This window comes from Macadamia integrifolia, chromosome 12 (genome assembly GCF_013358625.1).
Source record: "Macadamia integrifolia cultivar HAES 741 chromosome 12, SCU_Mint_v3, whole genome shotgun sequence".
In the NCBI taxonomy this organism is placed as follows: domain Eukaryota; kingdom Viridiplantae; phylum Streptophyta; class Magnoliopsida; order Proteales; family Proteaceae; genus Macadamia; species Macadamia integrifolia.
In genome coordinates this window covers 13267847-13289543 of record NC_056568.1, presented here as the reverse complement: position 1 = coordinate 13289543, position 21697 = coordinate 13267847, and the positions used below count along the sequence as shown (strand labels likewise).

Genomic DNA, 21697 nt, shown 5'->3' with positions numbered 1-21697 from the left:
AAAAAAAAAAAAAAAAACTGTGAAAGCATTGCTTGAGTTTAGGATCTCACAAAAGAAATTGGAAAAAAAAAAAATCATCATTGGCCATCAGTCAGTTTTGATTAGTGAACGTGAACAATTGAGGAAAAAAATAAGGGATATTTCAGACTTCCAATATACAAGGGGCAAGTAATTATGACAATAAATTCATGAATGAAACTTCCCAATGAATTAAGGAAAATTTTCCCTTTATTTTGAATGCTTTTCAAATCAATTCACTCGAGTGAGTCTTGAGTGAGTCAAAGGACAGGAATTCCGTGTGTAAGAGTGAAATTTGGAGATCTACGAAGGAATGCCATGAAATTGATTCATGTTCAAGATGCCTTGGTGGTGAACTAGTAGACATGCGAGATTCAAAATCTCGCGTTAAAAAGCATGAAAGTTCGAGCCCTCTTCAAGGCATAATATTGAGAATGCTCATTGATACGCAATTCAATAAGAGATCTTAGATCGCCCATCCCACCAACTTGAATCACCGTTGTAAAAGTATGCCTTTTACGAATAACATGGACAAAGAAGCTCAACAAATGTAACTAGGCTGATCATGTTTCTACAACAAAACAATTTCATTGCCTTTCTTTCTCAAAGCACTTATGGACTAGGGTTCAATTTTTAGCCTGAACCGATTAGATGGCTGAAATCAACTAAAAAAATAAATAAAAGACTGAATTGAACCGATCCAAATCTTTACTAGTTTGGTTTTAGTTTGTGCTTTCACGGAAATAAGAAAATCGAATTGGATCTTATAGACAGAATGGATCGACTGAAACCGAAAAAATATTATAAATAAAGCATGTTTTTCTATTATTTTTAAGGATGTATATATATGAAAACTGAATAAAAACCCGATAATGGATCAATAAATCATAACTGATAAACGATCGATTCAAATGAGAATGAAACCAAAACTTTTCTTAACGATTTAATTTCGATTTGACCCAATACCAAATTAAAACTAACTCAGATGGAACTGTGGTGGCACTATGGCAGGGGATTCTCTCTCTCTCCATAAGGCATAGGCTACGCTTGGTAACGTTTCAGAAAAATGTTTATGGAGTTTTTTTTATCCTATGGGAATGAAAAAACAGAATAAAGCGTTTGGTGCATTTATGGTGTGTTTCGTTTTTTTTCTTGGAACAAAAAGTGAAAAAAGGGGGTAAAAATGAGAATTGATGGAATGACAAAAGGTAGTTCCATTATTTTAGTTTTGTTAAAAAAAAAAAAAAGTCATTTTGACATAGAAACTAAAATTTTCATTTTTAACATGAAATGTCATTTCTGGAACAAAAACGTTACCAAACGCAGCCACAGTACTAAGTGTTTTTTTGTAACTAAGCATAGTACTAAGTAACATTTTTTACCCCTTAACCTAATTCTAAGCCTAAAAGGCAGCGGAGCGTGGCTTCTTCACCCAGACACAAAGCCGATCTCCTGAAAAAAAAAAAGAAATTCCATCTTGCATATGCTTTCATGAGCTTGTGCACTCCCATTGATTCCTATGCTGCCTTTTAGGAACCCTCTTCCATTTTATTTTGACCATAAATAAAAGGCACACAAGAACAGGTTGGCTGAGAGTTGTTAGTTGTTACCACCGACCAAAGCCCAAAAACCTACGACCTAAGCCCACAGCCCAAAGCAAAAGTGGAAAGAGTGAAGAAATGGATATCCTAGTCAGTAAAAAAGTTTCATTTAACGTGGTCCATAACGGGTTCCGGACTTCCCAGTATAGCCTGTCACGGGTCAGTCCCTCGGGTCAGCCCCACTGGTCCATCCCTACTCCTATACGTGTACGAAGCTTCATTTACTCCACTACTGCTTTGATGGTCCAACCCAACTAAGATGCTCCCCCGGGTCTTAGCTAAAAGTAAATAGATCCGTAAGAACAACCCTTCATCGTCAGGTCTGGGTGTCCTTTGCCTACGTAGAAGCTGATGTGGTTAATCGAATACCTCCAATTAATGGGACCATCTCAATTGGCCCTATACCACTACTCTTTATGTCAATGCCCCCGTGCCCCATTAACGAACTTATCATTTCATTTTATGCTCCACTCATAAAGAGTGGTTGAGTATATTCCTAATCATTTTATAAAGGTTCCCTAGTCTATCTAGACTTGAGATAGGGTTTTAAAAATGGGGATCGGATAAGGCTGTAAGTCTCACATTGATTCCGAGTTTGTAAAATAGTTTGAAATGAAAATTTACATGGAATCACAGTAGATTCTTTTCGATTCTGGCCAATTTCAATCATTTCTTGTATTGACATGTATCTTCAGTAACCAAGATTTTAGAGGTATATGCGGATTATATAGAGTTGTGTCATATTATCATTACGCGAAAGTGATGTATTTATGAAATGGTTTAGATTATAAGTACTTACATGCATTCTCTCTGTACTCCAAGATTTCTTAATACTTTATTTTACCGTTTGATTAACTCCATTTAAGTTGAAACTTAGCATGCCAACATTAAATTGATTGATTAATGAGTCATGCCAGATTGTGTTTGGGTTGCTTCAATTTCAAGTTGTATAAAAAAGATCACCACAATCACTCTAGCCTAACCCTTTTCTTGATTATGTCATCATTCCAAACCTAACACTGCTAACTCATTAATGGGTTGTGTTAATATTGATGCATGGGAATATATTCATGCTAATATAGCAGTAGTTTTGAGCCAATGGTTTATGTTGGAGCATATTAAACCATGACTCATTAAATTCATGCTGTACTAGTTGTATAAGAGGTAAGCTAAGTTGAAACTGATATCAAACAAAAAAGAAAAAGTTAAAACTTAATGCCAAAATAAGGGGCAGGGCTTAGCAGATCAAAACACTACAGACAGCATAATTTAGGTATTATATGTAGTGAAAGTTTTCCTTCCTTCATCATTGGGGGAGGAAGAATCCTTATTGTTGACTTAGCCATGTGATGTGATTCTATTCTGTCTGGATCTAATTCTTTTTTTGAGCGGCGATCGTTCAGGTCAATCCATAACTACTTGGGTGATCAACATATATCCAAGCGGTGATCCAACAATTATGCTTCTCCCAAATGATAATTTTCATTTAATTGTCATTTGCACGAAAATTTTTACGAAGAAACAAATGTGGCCTAAAACTTGGAAAACTAGAATCGGCCTCTTGACCAATCTATTTAAAAAAAATGGAGGAAGTTAGGTGAACCGTTGATTCATCTGAAGCTAGCAGCTCAATCAATAGGATAGATGGGATCAGAGGGATGGAAGCGATCTTTTCAAAAGAAAGGAAGAAAGAGATAGACACAAGGATGAATATGCTAGCGAGCACACCCAACCTTTACCCCTAAAAAAATTTATGATCTTTCATTTATTTTTTATAATTTAAGCTATTTTATGCTTTATGTGCTTGTATTCATTTTTTTGGCCGAGGTCAGCTCACTTAAGCCATAACCAGAGCCCACTTGTTAGGGACCTCCAATTTTCATTTTCTCAGTCCAAGTCAACCAACCAAGTTTAAAAGTATGTTATCCAAAAAAGAGAAGGGATAATAGCCATGATAGGATTGGCATAGGTTTATTACCCTATCCCTTATTGCATTGGACCCAACAAATTTCCTCCATATATATATATATATATATATATAGAGAGAGAGAGAGAGAGAGAGAGAGAGAGAGAGTGTTAAGGTACTGAATCAAGTTCTGGTGGGGATAAAGAGTGTGAAGGTAAGCCAAACATGTTAAAGAAATCTTGCAGAAGATCCAATATATGATTCCATCAATTATACTAAAACATCCAAAGAACCTGTCATCCTTATTGTTCCATGCTACATAGAAAGAGACGCTTCAATTAGAGACAGCTACAAAGGAAGAGAGAGAGAGAGAGAGAGAGAGAGAGTGGTTGAATGGAAAAACCGTTGAAACTGATTCAGCTACCTCTCACCCTCCATCTCCATCTTCATTAATCCATGAGTATTGAGTTTAAGAATATGTCTACAGTACCACGTCACAACAATTTACGTGGTGGCTCTTCTCCCTTCCCCCCTCATGGGCAACCCCACCTACACACTATCTCGACTGCCTTTGGGTTGCTTTCATAGCTTTTGATAATTGTTAGGGCAAGTGCCACGGTAAGAGTGACATTGGACTCTAGAATATATGTATATTAATGTATGGAAGAGGTTTTCTGAGTAAACGGTATAAAGAGCCATCAACAAAAAACAATGAAACGGTTTCGTACATATGGTTAGGTAGGTCATTTTGTGTGAGTAAGAGACGAGAGGGTGCTAGCTAGTATACTCTCTATGAGTAGCTAAAAGAACATTTTAGGAAAAATGTCCTCTAAAGGAGAATGCACCCTATGTTAGCACCCTTTTCTCTCTCTCTCCTCCCACAATGCACCCTCTCGCAGAGAACACTTTCTCATAATTGTATTTAAAAAAAAAAATAAACGTTGACCTTGTGCAAATTTCAATATATCTCTCGCATAATAGACTATGGGAGTCACACTGATATTCTCTCATATTCTGAACATGTGAACCCCATTAGATGATATTATTCTTCAGAACCCTCATTGGTGTAATGTATAGATTTTTTCTTACCTTGATATCATAAGAAACCCCCCTTCAAATGTATTTTAAGTTTACCAAAAATAAAAATGACAAATAATTCAAGGATATTTCTATAACATAGATTGAAAAACAAGATTAAAAAACAATTAGAAGGAGTGTAATTCTCATATCTTGGATAGATCCAAGAGATTCAACATTCATGTGTGATACGGACCATCTTCACTCTAAACCCTAAACTGAGATTTTTCTCGAACGCTTGGTGTGCAAGCTTGAATGCCTGCCACATTTGAATTCAGATGAGATCTCCAATATGCTATTAATGGCTTGTACAGTCTCCTTCCCACCAAAGACAAAGCATACCATGCACGGCTATGAAATCTTTGACAACTCAATACTTGGTCACAAAAAATTCAACTTTCAAAACTCCAGTGGAATAAGACCTATAACTTATCACCTTTTATTTCCCTTGGGAATCGTTTCCTTATGATACCCTGAAAATATATAATTTCTTATTAATCATTTTATCGGTAAGATATAATTATCTAGTTGTGCGGTCATTGCATTAGTGTCAAACGATGAAAATACACAAAAGCATCAATATAAATGGGATTTCTTAATGGATAAGATGATAGTTTCATATGTCACTATGTTTAGGCATAAGGGTCATGTAACCTTTTAGGTTTCCTTTTTTTTTTATTTTATTTTATATTAATAAAATGTTGAGGCTTTGTGTTAAAATGAAATTTTAACATTTTAAATTTAATTGTCTAATATGTTTTTAAAACTGAATTCATTACCTTTCCCTCACTTGTGATGACAAGAGCATGAGGAATTAGGGCAAAAAATCAAATTTTAACTTGTGGATTTACATTGGGGGCACAACCAATCTCTCTCTCTCTCATAGTCAATAATTCCATTCTCCACAAGAGTATGTCACTAGGGCAAGGCTAAGGGCTAAGGCCACAACACAAAGTATTCGCATTTGTGTTTTACAAGTATTTTAAGTTTTTTCGAAAATGATTTCACTACGAGAAAAACATTTATAATGAATGTCCTTCTACGAGAATTTTAGATACAATAACTTTTTACCATCACTAGAAGAATGTGTTTGGTAAGTTTGTTTACTGTTACTAAATAGTCACAACCTAGGTATTAAACAGTTTTTGTTGTATTTCACCTTTAAAGCATTCATTTTTACCTCTCTTTTTTTTTTTTTTTTTTTTTTTTTTTTTTAAGGAAAGAAGCATTCATTTTTACAACAACAACAATCATAATCTTATCCCAACTAACTGGGTCGGGGTACATGGATTCGAAATGAAAATAAAAAAATAAAGAAACATAAAAGAGAGGTTAAAAAGAATAAACTTGGGGATAATAGAACAAGGTAAAGTTGTATAGAAATACGCATCATAGAAACACCCCTTATAGGGGGTCGATAACACTGGTCCTTGTCCTCCACGAAACTCTATCCGAAGTCATATTAAGGTCGAGCCCTATTCTTTGCATATCTTTTCGAACCATTTCGTTAATAGTCATTTTTGGCCTACCCTTACCTTTTTTAACTCCCTCTAAATAAAAAAAAAAATTTACTATTTTCTTGGTTTAAGAAATAAAAAACAAAAATTATACTATTTTCTTGGTTTAAGAAATTCTCATTGTGTTTGACATGTCCTGAACTAAGAGAAAACCTTTTTTTGAACTTCAAAATTCAAAGTGAATTTTTCTTGTATTGTCAAAAAACAAAAGAGTCTTGCTTAAAACATAAGAAAACACAAGAAAATAAAAATAAAAATAATAAAAACTTTTTTTTTCTATTAGTAGTCAAATAAATATAAATTTTTGTTTTCTTACCATTTTATTTCTTTTATATTCTTTTCTTTTCTAGATTTTTCCTTTTTTCTTTTCAATTCTTTTCATTCCTTCTCTTCTCTTGGCTACTAAATACAGCGTTAAGGTTTACTTTTTGTTGCATAAAATTTACCCAATAAAGGCGCTATATATATATATATATATACACCTATCACAAAGAAATAGTGACGCCACATTTAATGACAAATTACCCATGATAAAAGAAGACAAGTAAAAGAATTCAGCGGGATAGAAACCTGCTGCTAAAGCCTTGACTCTTTATAGTGATTTCCATGCCAACAGTGTAGAGATGTTACATTCACTCTTTATAGTGATTTCCATGCCAACAGTGTAGAGATGTTACATTCTGATCATACGCGTCCAATATTCCAAAACCATGTGATGTAATTGATGTAAGATAAGAGATTCCCCACATTGTCAAGCATAAAAACCCTCTCCATTTTAGAAAGATAAAAAAAGAAAGCATGGGTCCTCGGCACACATACGTTTGCAACTAAACTAAAGTCCAAGTCGTTGGTAAAACTCCAGACATGGCACTTATAGTTATCTGGGTAAACGTCACGTGTTCAATCGAGAATCCAACGATTTTCGATGCCTTTGTCAAGCCTTGTTCATCATGTCTCTTTTCAAAATGTTGGATTTCACTTGGACAAATGACACGCATCCAAGTAACTATGAGCCAACTTGGGCAAGGGGCGCTCAGGAGAAGAGCCGAATGAGAGAGAGAGATGTAGATGGACTTTAATTGTCCATTGTCCTAAGTCTGTGTCTGGTACATGGTCCAAAATCTGTGTCTGCACTCTGCACTCTCCATTGACGAAGAGAGAGAGAGAGAGAGTTTGTCTGGTCCATGGTTCAAAATCTGTCTGCACTCTGCACTCTGCACTCTCCACTCTCCATTGACGATAGAGAGAGAGAGAGAGAGAGAGAGAGAAATGGAGTTTGTATGGTCCATAGTCCAAAATCTGTGCGTGCAGTGGCTGTCGTCTCTCGAATGTCGAGTAGTAGTTAATAGTAAGCAGTAGGAGTGGTAGTAGAAGTAGTAGCGTCCAAAGCTTCTGAGTGTCTCGACCCTCTCGACAGAGGCAGACGATGACAACGCCAGAAGAGAAGCAGAAGCAGCAGAGAGAGAGAGAGAGAGGGATGAGCAGTGATGGTCCAATTACTTTCAAGTTTTCAGAGTACGATACGATACGATGGATGATCCAACATAACCCTTCCACTGCACCACAGAGGAGTCTATCATCGATATGTCCCATTCAGTATATTTCAGTTAGCTTAAACCACCACTGTCCCACCCCAAAAGAAAAAAATAAAGCAAAACTCTCTGTAAGGTTTCTCTCACTGTTTAGTGTGTGCACAGTACTGCAACGCTGTACATTTGAAGAGGCTTCAAGGGATTAGATATGCTGATCTTCATGGATGATGATAGGGTAGAGAGGAATACTGAACTGTGTGAACTTATCCAACTTGTTCAGATTCAGCGGATCCAACTCTATTGAATAGGGCTGGAATGGTTCTAGGATGGGTTTCCTAACACGTTTAAGATGCGAGAGACCAATAAGGATCCGGTTGGCACTAGAATGCCACTAAGACCCATTTAAGATACAACAACAGCAATTCAGCCCTATCCAAACTAATTAAATGAGATCAGTTACGTTCCAGTGTCGGAAAAGAGAGAGAGGAGGAAAAAAAATAAGGAGAAAAAGTGAGAAAAGAAACAAAGGAAGGCAACAATATCTCTAGAACATCTTATTTACGAATGATTGGCAACCCGGATATTTGCCATCCAAATATTGATGTCATACTAAGATCAAGACCTAACTTTTGCATGTCTTTCCTTACCAACTCGTTAATGATCATTTTTTGCCTGCTCCTGGTGCTTTTAGTTCTCTCCATTTGGATATGATTATTCTTCGTACTAGAGCATCCAAATGCCTCCAAACCATCTTAAGCAATATTTTTGAAGCTCATCCTGAATTGGGGCAACTCCCAATTAAGTGAACTCTGATCTGTTCATTTCTCACTCTATCTCTCTTAGTTTAGCCACACATCTATCTTAACTTCCTCATCTCTACTACACTCATCTATATTACGTTCCTTGACTAACCAACATTCCGTTCCATTTAAGATACATATTTACTTATTTAGGGTTAGTTAGTGCATAATAGATACAACTTCTATAAGGTTGTAAATGGCTTTGATCGTAGTTTGAAACTTTGGCACCTTTTGTTTGTCTCCTCCACAATATGAAAAGTGTCGTTTTCTATTGGCTGGCATCCTTAGGTTAGGTTTTGAAAATCGATATTTAATTAACTGCTAGACCATGTCTACTCCTTTAGAAAGCTACCTTTAGAAGAAGAAAAGCGAGTGAATTTTAGCTATTAAAAAGAAAAACTGAGGATTATGTATGTAGTTATTATTACTTATGAAGACTCATTGAGTGTTAATATGCTTAAAAATTTATATTAATTATGGGAAGAAATTCTTAAAGAAAATTAGATGCTTATGGAGGAAATCCTAAATGCTGTTTGATGTTACATCATTAAGCTTAAACCTAGGTAAGGCAAATGGATTGGATTTCGTCTGGACCCACACATGTAATTTCATGTCTGACCCAAGTGTCAAAGTGATCCCATACATTTTCAATTTCTTCCACTTCTTCTTAGAGCTCTCTTGACAATCCATAACAGTCTCATTACTCTTTTGAAAATGAAAGAGAAGAAAGAGTGGAAGAGGACATAGAAGGAGTGTATGATCCTACAAGGAACAACGAAAAGACAGGACCATCAAAGATGGGCTTTTGAATATGAACATATAACACATGACAAGGCAGAAAGATAGTTAGGCCCACATAGAACTCATCAATGGGATTTGGAAAATTTATGACAAATCTCATCTCTAACCTTCACGGATCTGATACGTTTTGTAATTGAACTCTTTTAACTACCAAAACAGATCAAAATTAATCAATTAAACAAGAAAGCAAAGCTTGATTCTAATTCTAGAAGGCCCACTAATTCCTTTGTCTAACAACTTAATAAGCCCAATTGAGTGTTGGCACGAAGCTTGCCTAGATATTGGCCTCCCCACCACCATCACATCAAGGTTCAAAGTCTTTCAAGGTTGAGGTTGAGGGTGACCAAGGAAAGTACACTAAGTGAAAGACACCATTATGAGTTAATATGAAAACTAAGATCCATCTTTTCTTTTTTAAGTTATGACAGACACAAACACACACACACACACCAACTGGTTAGATGGGAAATCCCCCACCAATCAGTTGTATGGAAAAAGAGCCCTAAAATGATGCAAAAACAAATAATTACACAATGCAACAGAGCAATTTACGTGGTTTGGATAGATCGCATACTTCTAAGGTAAGATGGGATCTGCTTAATTCACTACCAATGGATAATGGGTTTATAGCCGTTCTTCCTCAAACCTCAGATTACAGAGAATCGCCTTCTTAGCAATAAAGTTACAAAGAAATATCATAGAGGTACAGTTTTACCGAATTACCCGTATAATCGTAAAAAAAAATAAAAAAAAATTCCTCAGGAATTGCCGTCCCCTAACCCAGATCAATTCATAAAGGCCTCAATGATTAAGATAATATGCAAAGTGGGCCGATCCTCCAACTCTCAAGCTTCTTAACGGCCCTTTGGAATCAGCCTAGAAACGCAAGCGGTGGATTCAAGACATTATACCCCAACAAGTTGCTGTTGATGGTTCTACTTTTGAAGGTGCATATGGGCCGACCCAGTCATCAGTGTTGGACCAGGCTTCTTTAATTTTTTTATTAATGGGTCTCTTTTGGGTTGTGATGGGTTGGGCTAGTCTTTATAACTGGCTTTACAAGCTCTGGGCTAACTAAAGAGAAGGGAAGAAATGGTGGAACCATGGAAGTTGGAAAGCTTCCAAACTTCCAAATTCTGCATCTGGAATCTGAATTGTCGGTGACAGTGTTTGAAATTACTGTTTGGGCCAAGCCCATATGATTACTCAAGGTTGGATTTTAGTGTGGTGCCCATTCCATGCTGAGATTTGTGATGTAGAAGAATGTCTTGGGCTCTACCAACTTTTCAGCCTTACCGGCCGAGGCCCAGACACATTGTCTTATCCGTGAAATGGGCCAAGCCCATAATGATTACTCATGGATGGATTCTAGTGTGGTGGCATGGTGCCCATTCCAGGCTGAGATTTGTGATGTAGAAGAATGTCTTGGGCTCTACCAAGTTTTCACTGGGCCATACCAGGCCCAGACATATTGTCTTATCCGTGAAAGAACAACTAAAAAGTGGAATGTCTTGGGCTCTACCAACCTATCAGTGGGCCTTAGTCACATTGTCTTGTCCGTGAAAGAAAAACTAACTAGTGGACTTCTCACATCGATATGTTGATCATAGTTTTTATTTAAAAATGAAAGCAACCGAAAAGGATAGGGCATTTTAGACTTTATATAATAGGGGGTAGGGATTAATGATAATGTAGGAGTCCAATCACAAGGTAAAATCACTGGTGGTGAAGGAATTTAAAAATCTAGGACTAGGGAGAGGATACAAAACTACCAAGAAGGTGCATGGACATTCTCAGGTGGGTGGATATGTAGCATGCCAATACACAATATATGGGAGACTACGTGATTGAATTTGAGTCTGAAATTTGACGTGGTCAGGCTAGATTATTTCGTTCTCAGAGCAACAGTAAGGTTGCTCCATTGCGACTTAGTGTTCGCGGGTTTAAGCAAGGAAACATTCTCTTTGTGAAGCGGAGGTAAGGCAGCATCTACTATGACCTTCCCCAAAACTGCAGTGGTAGGAGCCTCGTGCATTAAGTGTGCCCTTTTTAATGAGTATAATCTTTGAGTCATTACATAACCTCATATAAAGCGCCCCTTTTCATATACGGATAATCCATACCAATGTATTCAAAACCCATAGTCCAAAAGCTTATGTCTACATCCCATTTGAAGTCCCCATCCCCTACTAAAATATAAATAACTACGTGACAAGCCAAATTCAGCAGCATATTCAATTGGTTCCCACCAATTTAAGACCTCTATATGCTTTAATTAATTGGATTCATAGGCTACGCATGGACACATTTATATTCAATCAAGTTGGTTTGTGGGTCAAGTTAATCAGGCTATAAATGGTCGGTCAGTCCCAATCGAACACCCATTAGGCTACAACCAAGCATTGAGAGTTGGTCTGTTTTTGGGCTTTAACCAGTTGGTTCCGGTCAGGCCTATCGATGCGGGCCAGCTTTTGGCAACCCTACTATTGAAGATGCAATACCCAACTTGTAGTGGACCTTGTATCCTTACCTGAAGGGTTTACAGTCCTTACAAAACATTAAAGAGTAAGGGTAACTTAAGAACCTCTAAAACCATTATAGGGTAAGGTTTAGTTCATTCCTACACTACCCAAATTCATGCATTTGAACGTGTAAATCATAACAAACTCACATCGAAATCCAAAATGAACCTGAAATAATGTAGCTTGGTTTGCAGACCAAGACTCAATAAAAGCTAGGGGAAGTGTTGTTCTTGTGCATGCATGAGGGCCAATGGAAGCGCATGAGAAACCGTCCATACAAGAATTATTTTCCCTTTCATGTGGAGCAGGCTAGCCATTTTGACCCCCCATGTGTTTGGGAACGGGAGTCACATTTCTCCCACATAAGACATTTTCCCTAAAAGCTGCGTCAAGTGTTTAGGTCCAAGTGCCTACAAGTTAAGGTTTAAAAAACAAGAATCAATGGTGGAATCAATTCTTTCCAAATCTGATTGGCATGAACTCGATCTCAAGAACCCTAGAATCGGCCATTTGACCTAAAAATCTATTGATTCAAAAAAATCTTGATGGGAATATTCTGAATCATATGCTAACATATTTATTTCTTTGCTTTCAGGGTAGGAAATAGGTGATGGAGATATCTATATCAAAACCAAAATATTAATGCTACAACTAGCTCGTAGTACTCTCAAGACACATGTGGGCCCATATTTTAAAGCCCATATGGGCCACTACCATGTGCTAGAAAGCCTTGACAATTTTGTTTCATCCTGGATTGGCATATTCATATGTTCCCGTCAAGGAATGGGCACCGCCTGCATAGCTGTGCAGCATGATTGTTCCATGCATAATAAGGTGGAATTTTTTTTTACGGGTGATGTAAACCTATGATTGGACTTTGGGTTCAACATTAACTCTTACACCCTATTATTTACGGTCACAAACACCCATATTAGGTTCAATTAGAGGATTTGATACATAAGGAAACTTGATTATTTAATTCAAACTTTTGCGCAAATGTTTAAACTCTTGGGGTTGATCACTCTTAGCTATACATTTACAGGATTGGAAGATAAGAACCCTAGAGATTACCATCTGAATAAAAAAAAAGTGACGATCAAATTGTTATTACTCAGAGAATCTTTGGGTGTAATTTAGGGGCTTTATTAAATGGCCGTGGTTCTAATTTGATTATGAGATTTCACTAGATTTATAGGGTCTTAACAAAAGAATTCCAATAAATAAAAAAGAATTTACATTAAATAATAGTAAAATTGCAATATACACAAATAAAATTTGAGGAGATCAAGAAAATTTAATAAATGTAACAATACCATAAAGATGAATGCACAACTTGATATTTTGGCATTATCATCACAAACACAAATAAGAGCTTCCAAGTTTCCTTTGTATGGGAAGATTGATTCACGGATTAAAAAGTTGAATACTTTATATATATATATATATATATATATATCCTATGAAGCCACTATTTGTGTATTTTACAATGTATTTGGTTCGCCAAATGTATCAAGACCACGGTTTTAGTAATCGGAATCAAGATCAGTCTCAGTCTTGATTGATATAGATCGGAATCAGACGAATTTACCCATGTTTTCTTTAAAAAAAAAAAAAAAAGAGAAAAACTGGTATATGACAATTTAGATATCCAATGTTTGGTGAAATTGTACATTGGTACTCAACCTTTGTGCAATTGTATTTAGGGTTCTCATTTTCTTATTTTCATTATAGCCCCAATTGCCACTATGTCACTGCCACTACCACCACCATCCCACCTCTTGCTTCCCCATCAAGCCTTGCAACCCAACCCCTAGTTCACCCAACTTTGTAACTCAAACGATTCTTAAACCTTTCACATTCTTGGCGCCTGTGTTCTACAAGTAGAGGCTACAACCAATAGGCTATGGATCCTTTCACATTCTTGGCGCCTGTGTTCTACAAGTAGAGGCTACAACCAATAGGGTATGCATTGGATCCACCGTAACCTTGATGTCACAGTAAAAGGAAAAAATGTTTGTATAAGAGAGTATAGCTTCCAAGCTTAGAGACAACCCGCCTCCGATGGAATGGAAAATAACATTTCTATACCAATCCCGATCTTATACCATGACGAAAGATTCAAACGATTGTAGGTAGATAATGTAATTGAGAAGGCATATATAACTCTTTTTTTGGTTCCTAAATGAACAAAATCAACTACCAAAAAAGAAAGAATTCCCAAAAACTAAAAGGGATAAAATAACACAAATTTCAAATAACAACGAAGAACCTGAGCAGCATATCCCTACACCTAATCTCCCTACGCTCCTATCAGAGCCCTCCCAAACTCCCTCTTCCTCCTTTCTCCTCTTTTTCTTAACTCTACCGGCTACAATATGGTCCTAATCCACTATTCATCCTCCCTTCCCTCCCATTATATACAAAAAACCAAAGAACAAACAAATGGACACTACGCAAAATAACCAGAAAAATTCCTCCTCCTCCTCCGTCTCTCAGATGTAGTGAAACAGAGAGTTGTCATTGGGGACCAATTCGGGCGTTGTGATGAGGGGTGAGTCCTGGACTGCCTTGCTTCTCATTTCCACCACCTTCTTGTGAGAGTTGGAGTGTATCGCCGCCACGAAAGTTGGGCTGGCGGCGGGTCTATACTCCGGGAAGAGGCGGCCGGACTTGTATCTTACTCCACATGCATTGCAGAGTGTTTTTGGTCCCAAAGGTCCTGCTCTCCATTGCGGGGTCTTTGTTATTTCACAATGCAGGCATTTCCTAACACCAGCTGCTGGTTGAGGGTAGTGTTGATCTGATGATGCTGGAAATGGTTGTGGTGGCAACTTCTTTTTCTTTTTCTTCTTCTTCTGTTGTTGCTGCGCATCCGTAACACCAAGTGATTTAAAATGTATCTTCTTCACATGATGTGAGTCGCCATAGTAATTGTCGAGTTCGGATGCTGATTCTGAACTAGAGAAGGGATTGGCGTCGGTGATGGATGAGGTGGGAGAGACGAGCGAGATGAGTGAGCGAGGGTTGAAGATAGCAGGTCGTGGGCGTTTGCTACGAGCACGTCCAGGAACGAATGTCTCAGGACTGAGAGGCATCGTTCTGTATCCACTACTACTACTCCCGCTTGCCCCTGAGCAGGAGCTGCTGCTCTCAAGGACAGAGATTGGGCTGGAAGTTTGGAACCGGTGGTGGGATTCCTTGTTGTCCAACTCCACCTCCTTCTTGATGTTGCTGCTATTATTATTATTAATATTGATGTTACCACATGATTCATTTTCCATGGTGATGCTCCCAGCCGAAAACGAGTCTTCCACGAAATTGGATAACCATTCCAGTTGAGCAATGTCTTCATGCTGATCATAAAAAAGGAACAAAAATAGATGTCAGAGGATGTGTAAAAGAAGTTCTCCGAATTGCATAATCCAACTTGAGAGAGAGAGAGAGATTGAAGGGTGTTTCCATTTCATACGAAAGCAATAATCCCACCTATCAAATGTCAATAACCCGACGGAGGATATTTGGGGATTTTTTTAATTAATCGAACAGATGTATTATATTTCATGGGAAAGAGATTACTGCCTGGTCAGGTGTCTGCTGAGAGTCGCATGCAAATAAATCAGAACTCATTGGATTTTTTTTTTTTTATTATTTCTTCACAGGGTGTGATAATTTTGCACACCATTGTCCCCTGGCAGGGGGACGCAACCAGCAGCATTCTTTTTTTTTTTTTTTTCTTTTTTTAATATTTAATATTTAACACTAATGAAGGAGACATAATCCCACAACGATTAAGACCAATGTGATATGTTAAGATTTCACACAAAAATAATAATCTTGCATCGAATGTGAATAGCATGTAAAGGTAAGGCACCTTTTAGGAGCTTTTCTTTTTTCCGCTGAAAAGAATAAGATTATTATATTTAACACCGTATCCGATGGGGGAGAGTTGATGGCATGACCTACTAGGACCACTGTGCTAGAATTTGTTTTCCCTAGTGGCCACTTTTTGAGAAAAGTGGGTGGGTTTATAGCGAGTGTTAGGCCAATAGAGAAAAACCACTGATCCGAATCCAATTGGATTTTCTATGGAGTCCAAAGCCCAGGATTGGAAAGGCCTGGAGAGATATCCAGCGCCCACAGAGTCATCATAGTTTGTGGGCTGTGTATTACTAAAGTTATTATTATTAAAAGATACCTTTGAGCAAAAAAAAAAAAAAAAAAAAACACAATCCTAGAGGCGGTTTTTGTATGGGAACAGACTACCATCAATCACGCAGAAGCAAGAGGCCCACAGAGACATCATAAGAGTAGGTAGGCCCACAATGAAATCCCCTTCATTTAATTGGCCAACTAATTTGATGTCATTCAATTATTCCAGCTGGCCCCCATCTTAGCCGTAGGATGGCGTGAATCTGAAACCCATCTTTTATAATGGACTCTGTAACTGATGAGCTGTTTCAGTAAAGTCAATTTTCACAGGCGGAAGGATCAGGGAAAAAGCCAGAACGCCTTGTCCTTTTTTCCATTCAGATTCCCCATTATCCTTTCTTCCGGCTGGAAGTCAGGAACGGTGGATTTTAGATTTAATTAAAGAAAGAAAATTATCCTCTATCAAACTCATAAGGAAGAAAAGAATAAAAAACTTTTACAGCGAAGGATAAGGACGAGAAACTCACCGGAACAGATAGCTCTGTAGGAAGCTCTACGGTGGTGTTATCACCAGTTTTACCCGGGAAACCGGTGGTGTTATCGTCATTCTTGCCCGGGAAACCGGTGGTTATAGAACCTGCCAAACCGTCGGTGGGTGGTGGAGGAAGCCAAGCACCTTCGAATCCATCGCATTCCCCTCCACCACCACCACCACCACCACCACCACCACACTCGACATCCTCTATCGGAAAATCTAACAAATCATCGATTTGGTCGAAGAAACCACCACACAGGTCAATGTCCAGATCGTCGATGAAGCCCGTCCCAATCATCTTTTTCTCTTTCTCTCACTGTTAACAAACACAAACCGAATCAGAGAACAGTTTAGGGACTTCTTCCAAAAGACTCACCAAAAGCATTGTGTGGAAGAGGTTAAATGAAAGTTTTTTTCCTTCCAAAATTACACCTCCACCCCCAAAAAAGAAAAAAAATAAAAGTGATTATTGGACAGCTTACCGTTGGTTAAAGAAAAAGTAAAATTTACGCTTTTTAGGAATAGACCAGCTCAAAATTAGAGAGAGAAATCCAATCAAAACTGGTTAATATGGTATCTAAGGGTGGACCCCAGATGGAAATGAGCCAAATGGGCCAACCCTGGCCACGTCCTCGTCCTCGTCCTCTTTGTTGGTTCTGTTTGTTGCTCAGCCAGCAGACCACGTGGCCAATGTCAGCAATTATGGTTTCTAGCTTTTAAAGAAAAACTTTTCTTCCCTTAGACATAAACTGGACGGTCCTAACTCCTGACCGCTTGATCAGCATCTGATTGACGTGTTAACAATCGACATAATCATGCAATGGTAGATGACACTTCGGGATCCCCAATTGAAAAATCTTACACAGGTGGGGACTCTGTGGGCCCGGGTTGTTAAGATGTAAGATTGGAGATTGGTAACGAGTGGGGGAGTAAATTGGAAGCAACTACGTGTCCACCGACAAATGCCCGTATCCAAAAGTGTGTCAGACAAATAATCGAAGAGGTTTCACCAAAAATAAAAAATAAAAAATAATCGAAGTTGGTCCCACCAGATACAAAATCAATCTCAACCATCGGTTAGGGACCATCCTGGACAGAATCTAAGCCCTTAATTCTTCTTCTTACCTTTCCTAGGCTCCTCATTCGACCTGGGACATAAGTTGGAAACAAAAAAATTTCCCAGAGAAGAAGAACGAAGGAAGCACCAAAAGGGAAAACCAGAAAATTCATTTCCCTCTTTTGTTCACAAGGAGACACCAAAGAAGGAAGATTTTCTAATCCATTTCTACCAAAACGAAAGCGAATTTCAGAAAATCCAGAAAAATCTTTCGGAGAAAAAAGAAATTAAGAGATGGAATTCATAAGACAGGAAATTAGATATGGAAATTGTTGGATTAAAACTGCGATTTTTAAAAAACAAACCTTAGAAAACAAAATGGGCAAATCCAGAACGATCTTTCTCCACAGAAGGTAAGAACCTCAGCTTATTCCTGTATGGCTTGTTTGAATTTTGAACAAGCCACTAACTTCCAGAATACTTCAATGATAGAAATGGTCTTGAAGAAAAATTGAATTACACGAGGCCGAACCCGCGAGCAATTGAAACAGAAACAGGGGACAATCTCAAAATAAGACTATCCTATGACTCAAAAGTTCAGTGAAACCTCCTTCACTCCTGCAAAACAGGTAGAGCAGTAGAAATGAGAACCAGAGTCCTTCAAGATGCGTTTTTTATCTACAGATGCTCACAAGGAATGCAAACAAAGCCCCCCCTTCAAATTCAACAAACTCAAAATCAAAAGCATAAATGGGAGCATTAGCCAGAAAAGCCCTGATCGAACGCAATTTCCCGCCAAAAATTCATCGAAAAATTCATCAAAATGCTAAATAAGGAAGAGAGGGAGAGACAAACCTGTTTTCTAAGCCCTGATTTCCCGCCCAAAACTCCAACAGAAAACCGAACCAAACGAAGCAGAAGCACTAATCTTCAATAAGAACCACCCGTAAAACTGTGCGAAAACTACTCCAAACCAACGACAAATGAAGAAGAAGAGGAGGAGAAAGAAAAACCAAAACCTACTCTAAACCCTAACCTTCAAGGTGAGCACAGCCCAGAAAAAAGACATTTTTTTTGCAAGTAATAAAGGAACAGAGAAGGTTGAAGAAGAAGAAGATGTTTGAAAGAGGAAGAGGGAATGGGAGAAACAAACCCTAAAAAAAGGGGGAAAAGAACGTGAAGGAAGATAAGAGATGGGGTACAGTCCCTATACTCCTGGTAGGTGAGCCTCCCTCTTCATTGCTAGCTGTCTTTTACGATCCCTTCACTGTCGTGACGTTGAAGTCTTCAATACCTTTTCTCTCTCTCTCTCTTTCTCTCTCTTCTCTGTGACTGAAAGCCATCAACGGGTCCCACGGATCATCCTTCACCGGTCCATTGATTAAATCTAAATTTCCCCAATCTCAATTCTCATGGATTTCCTCTTACTAGCAGTTATGAGTTTTCAACTTTCGAAATCTGCAGAAACGAAGACGAAGAAGAGATGAAACTAAATACTCTGACTCCTCCGATTTCAAGTTCCAAATCTTCAACTTCAAGGCTCTTATCTTCTTTCCTTCTTGGTTTAACGGATTTATAGGCGGAAGATGATTTTAAGTTTAGGAATTAGGATTTTGGACACTTGGACTTTAACTGCCGCTGTTTCCCAGGTTTTACTTTTACGGATTTACGAAACCAATGAGTAAGTAGAAAGACGAAAATACCCCTAATTAAAAAATAATTAAAATTGATCAAAGTCAAACAAGAGAAGCAACTGAGTCTGGAGGTAAGGTTTTGGGTTGAAGAACGCCGAACCCACTAAGCTACAGCTACCATAGAGGTGGTGGTGGTGGTGGATTGAAGTGAGAATAGTAAAGTTTTACTAGTGTGAATCCAAATAAAATTCTTATAATTAGTGTTAATGTGGAACTCATGCCATGAATTAAGTCAAATATCTTTTAATCTTTGGATGACCAATTTCGAATTAGTCCAATATTAGGGCGTATTAGATTCATCACATCATATGGAACCTTCTATTGTGAGTCTGGTTCCACAGCACGTCCACGTAGCATTGAACACGTAAGTGTATATGCAATTTAGTTGCAATAAGGGTCTTTCAATTGTAAATCGAAACCAAATCAAACTATTTATACAAAGACTTTATTTTGATTTTGAACTGATTAACATACTAAGGTTGTGTTTGGTAATTATCGGAAGAAGCATTTCTGACGATTTTCAATTCTATGATATTATATATACATTTTCTAATGTTTATAATGAATTTTCACCATATAAATCAATTTAATCGGTTTTTATTTCTTAAATCAACATTTGAGCTAAATGTCATGATTTAAACCTAACAAATTCCCAATTGAGTAACTTTCCACAATAAAATTAAAATTGAAATAGATAAACAAAATTATTTATTAGTTGATTTCGATTTGAAATATCAAAATCGTTTAATAAATGATCCGATCCTAATTTTTTATTTTTCATACATTGAATCAGATGGATTAACACCCTCAGGTTGATGGATCAAATGATTTTACCTCTAGGTTTTCTCCATTTTTTTTTTTTTTTTTTATAACTTTACCCTTAGTTTGTATCATTACATCAATATGGGATAGACTATGTATGGGGATCAGCATGTGTCGATATTGATTTTAATCAATCAAAATAGTCAATCCACTATGAAATATGTGGGGGTGAAATAGGGTCGAGTTTCTTAAAACCCTAATCTAATACTAAGTCTTCAAAATTCAACCCAGGCCCAACCCAACCTAACCCTGCTAGGTTCATGTTTAGGCCCAACCCCGTCAGGTTCATACCAACCCAACCCGGCCCTAATTGATATTTTCAGGGTAGGGTTGGGTCAGGCTAGACCAGGTTGAACCGGACTAGGGCAAGTTGGGTCTGGCTGGGTTGGGTTGACCTTGACTTCTACAATGGTTGGATTAACATTGATTGACCTGTTTTTGCCATTCATTTCTTATATCTTAAAAAAATAAAGAAAAATGAAGTACCAATAGAAGCTCTAAATCTAATATAAAAATTAAGGGTTAAATTCTCTAACTGCGTTGGGTTGGGTTGGGTTGGGTTGGGCCGGGCTAAGGCCTCAACCTGAACCCAACCCAACCACAAGCCAAGGTTGGGGTTTATCAACCCTAATCCGCCCTAGGTCAAAAAACTTGGTCCAAGCCCTGTTCAAACTCAGGACAGATTCAGTTATCCGTGCCAAACTTTCACCCCAAGAATATGGATACCTCAGGGTAGCCGGGTAGGGCTCCAACCTACCCCGATCCATTTGCCATGCACGGAATCCACTTTGGGATACTGTCACAACTCACAAGCCTGCTGTAAGCACGTGCTTCCCGTCAATCATTGCTGGGTTGTTCACGGTCAAACAAAGACGATCAGATTCCAGTCCGACGGCCAAATAAAAAAGATAAAGATAAGACTGATATGTTAGTGGCTTTGTCTGGGAAATGATAAACTACAATGCTTATCATTTTAATTTTACCCACTCACCCAAACGCACATGCGAAGGGCCACAGGATTCTCTCCACTCCCCTTATAGTGATCTGTACACATCAATCGTTATTCAGATAACTTGGGCCCACCACATGACCATCCTCCGTTAAGTGGGGCCCTTTGAACGTGAAACCAAATATAGATGACAAGGACCTGGGAGATGCTTTTCCCTTTGACCTGGTAGGTCCGTACTTCCATCTTTGGTGTACTCTTTGTCTTCATATCAAAGCTAATTACTCCGTGTCTTTCGGAAGGGCAAAAAGTGTCCAAACACTAGACTGACTCAAAAGGGTTAAAAATAACGAAATCGTACACAGTACTCTTCATGGTATTCATGTAATTTCACCTATTTCCAGAAATCGACGTGGGTGGGACTTATTAGTTGAAATTTTATATTTGACCTTTTACCGTTTACCCAATCGTCCGGTTGCACATGTACCCACCGAACTCGTAATAAAAACCTTATCTAGTCGGTCATTCTGGTACCCCACTCCTAATTCAAAATTCCAACGGCTTTATTATAAAAATAAAAAAAATAAAAAAACATTAAATAGATTAAGAAAAATAAAGGAAAGGGTAGAGAGAGAGAAAAAGGTTAATAAAGTGACCAGACAACACAAACATCACGATGTTGCTTTGAATTGGGACTTGGGACTTGGGAATTACTGGAAA

General features: G+C 37.9%; 1 protein-coding gene across 3 annotated transcripts; it reads right to left on the bottom strand.

Annotated features, from left to right (window-relative positions):
- Nucleotides 1-13988: 13988 nt before the first annotated feature.
- LOC122058041 (GATA transcription factor 8-like) lies at nt 13989-18712 on the bottom strand. 3 transcript variants are annotated; one of them, XM_042620438.1, is made up of 4 exons: nt 18371-18711; nt 17881-18133; nt 16451-16774; nt 13989-15127 (listed from the first exon to the last, which is right to left on the bottom strand). In XM_042620438.1, the coding sequence occupies exons 3-4, from the start codon at nt 16754-16756 to the stop codon at nt 14267-14269; spliced, it is 1167 nt and encodes a 388-aa protein (XP_042476372.1). In that variant the 5' UTR covers nt 16757-16774; nt 17881-18133; nt 18371-18711; the 3' UTR covers nt 13989-14266. The 3 variants fall into 3 exon arrangements, with proteins under 3 accessions (XP_042476372.1, XP_042476374.1, XP_042476373.1); XM_042620440.1 differs by lacking the exon at nt 17881-18133 and having other exon boundaries at nt 18371-18712; XM_042620439.1 differs by lacking the exon at nt 18371-18711 and having other exon boundaries at nt 17881-18303.
- Between the last annotated feature and the right edge of the window lie 2985 nt (nt 18713-21697).

Coding starts and splice junctions, on each gene's coding strand:
- LOC122058041 (XM_042620440.1), bottom strand. CDS start 16,756: ATGATTGGGACGGGCTTCATCGACGATCTGGACATTGACCTGTGTGGT. Junction 15,128..16,450: donor CTACAGAGCTATCTGTTCCG/GTGAGTTTCTCG, acceptor TTTTATGATCAG/CATGAAGACATTGCTCAACT.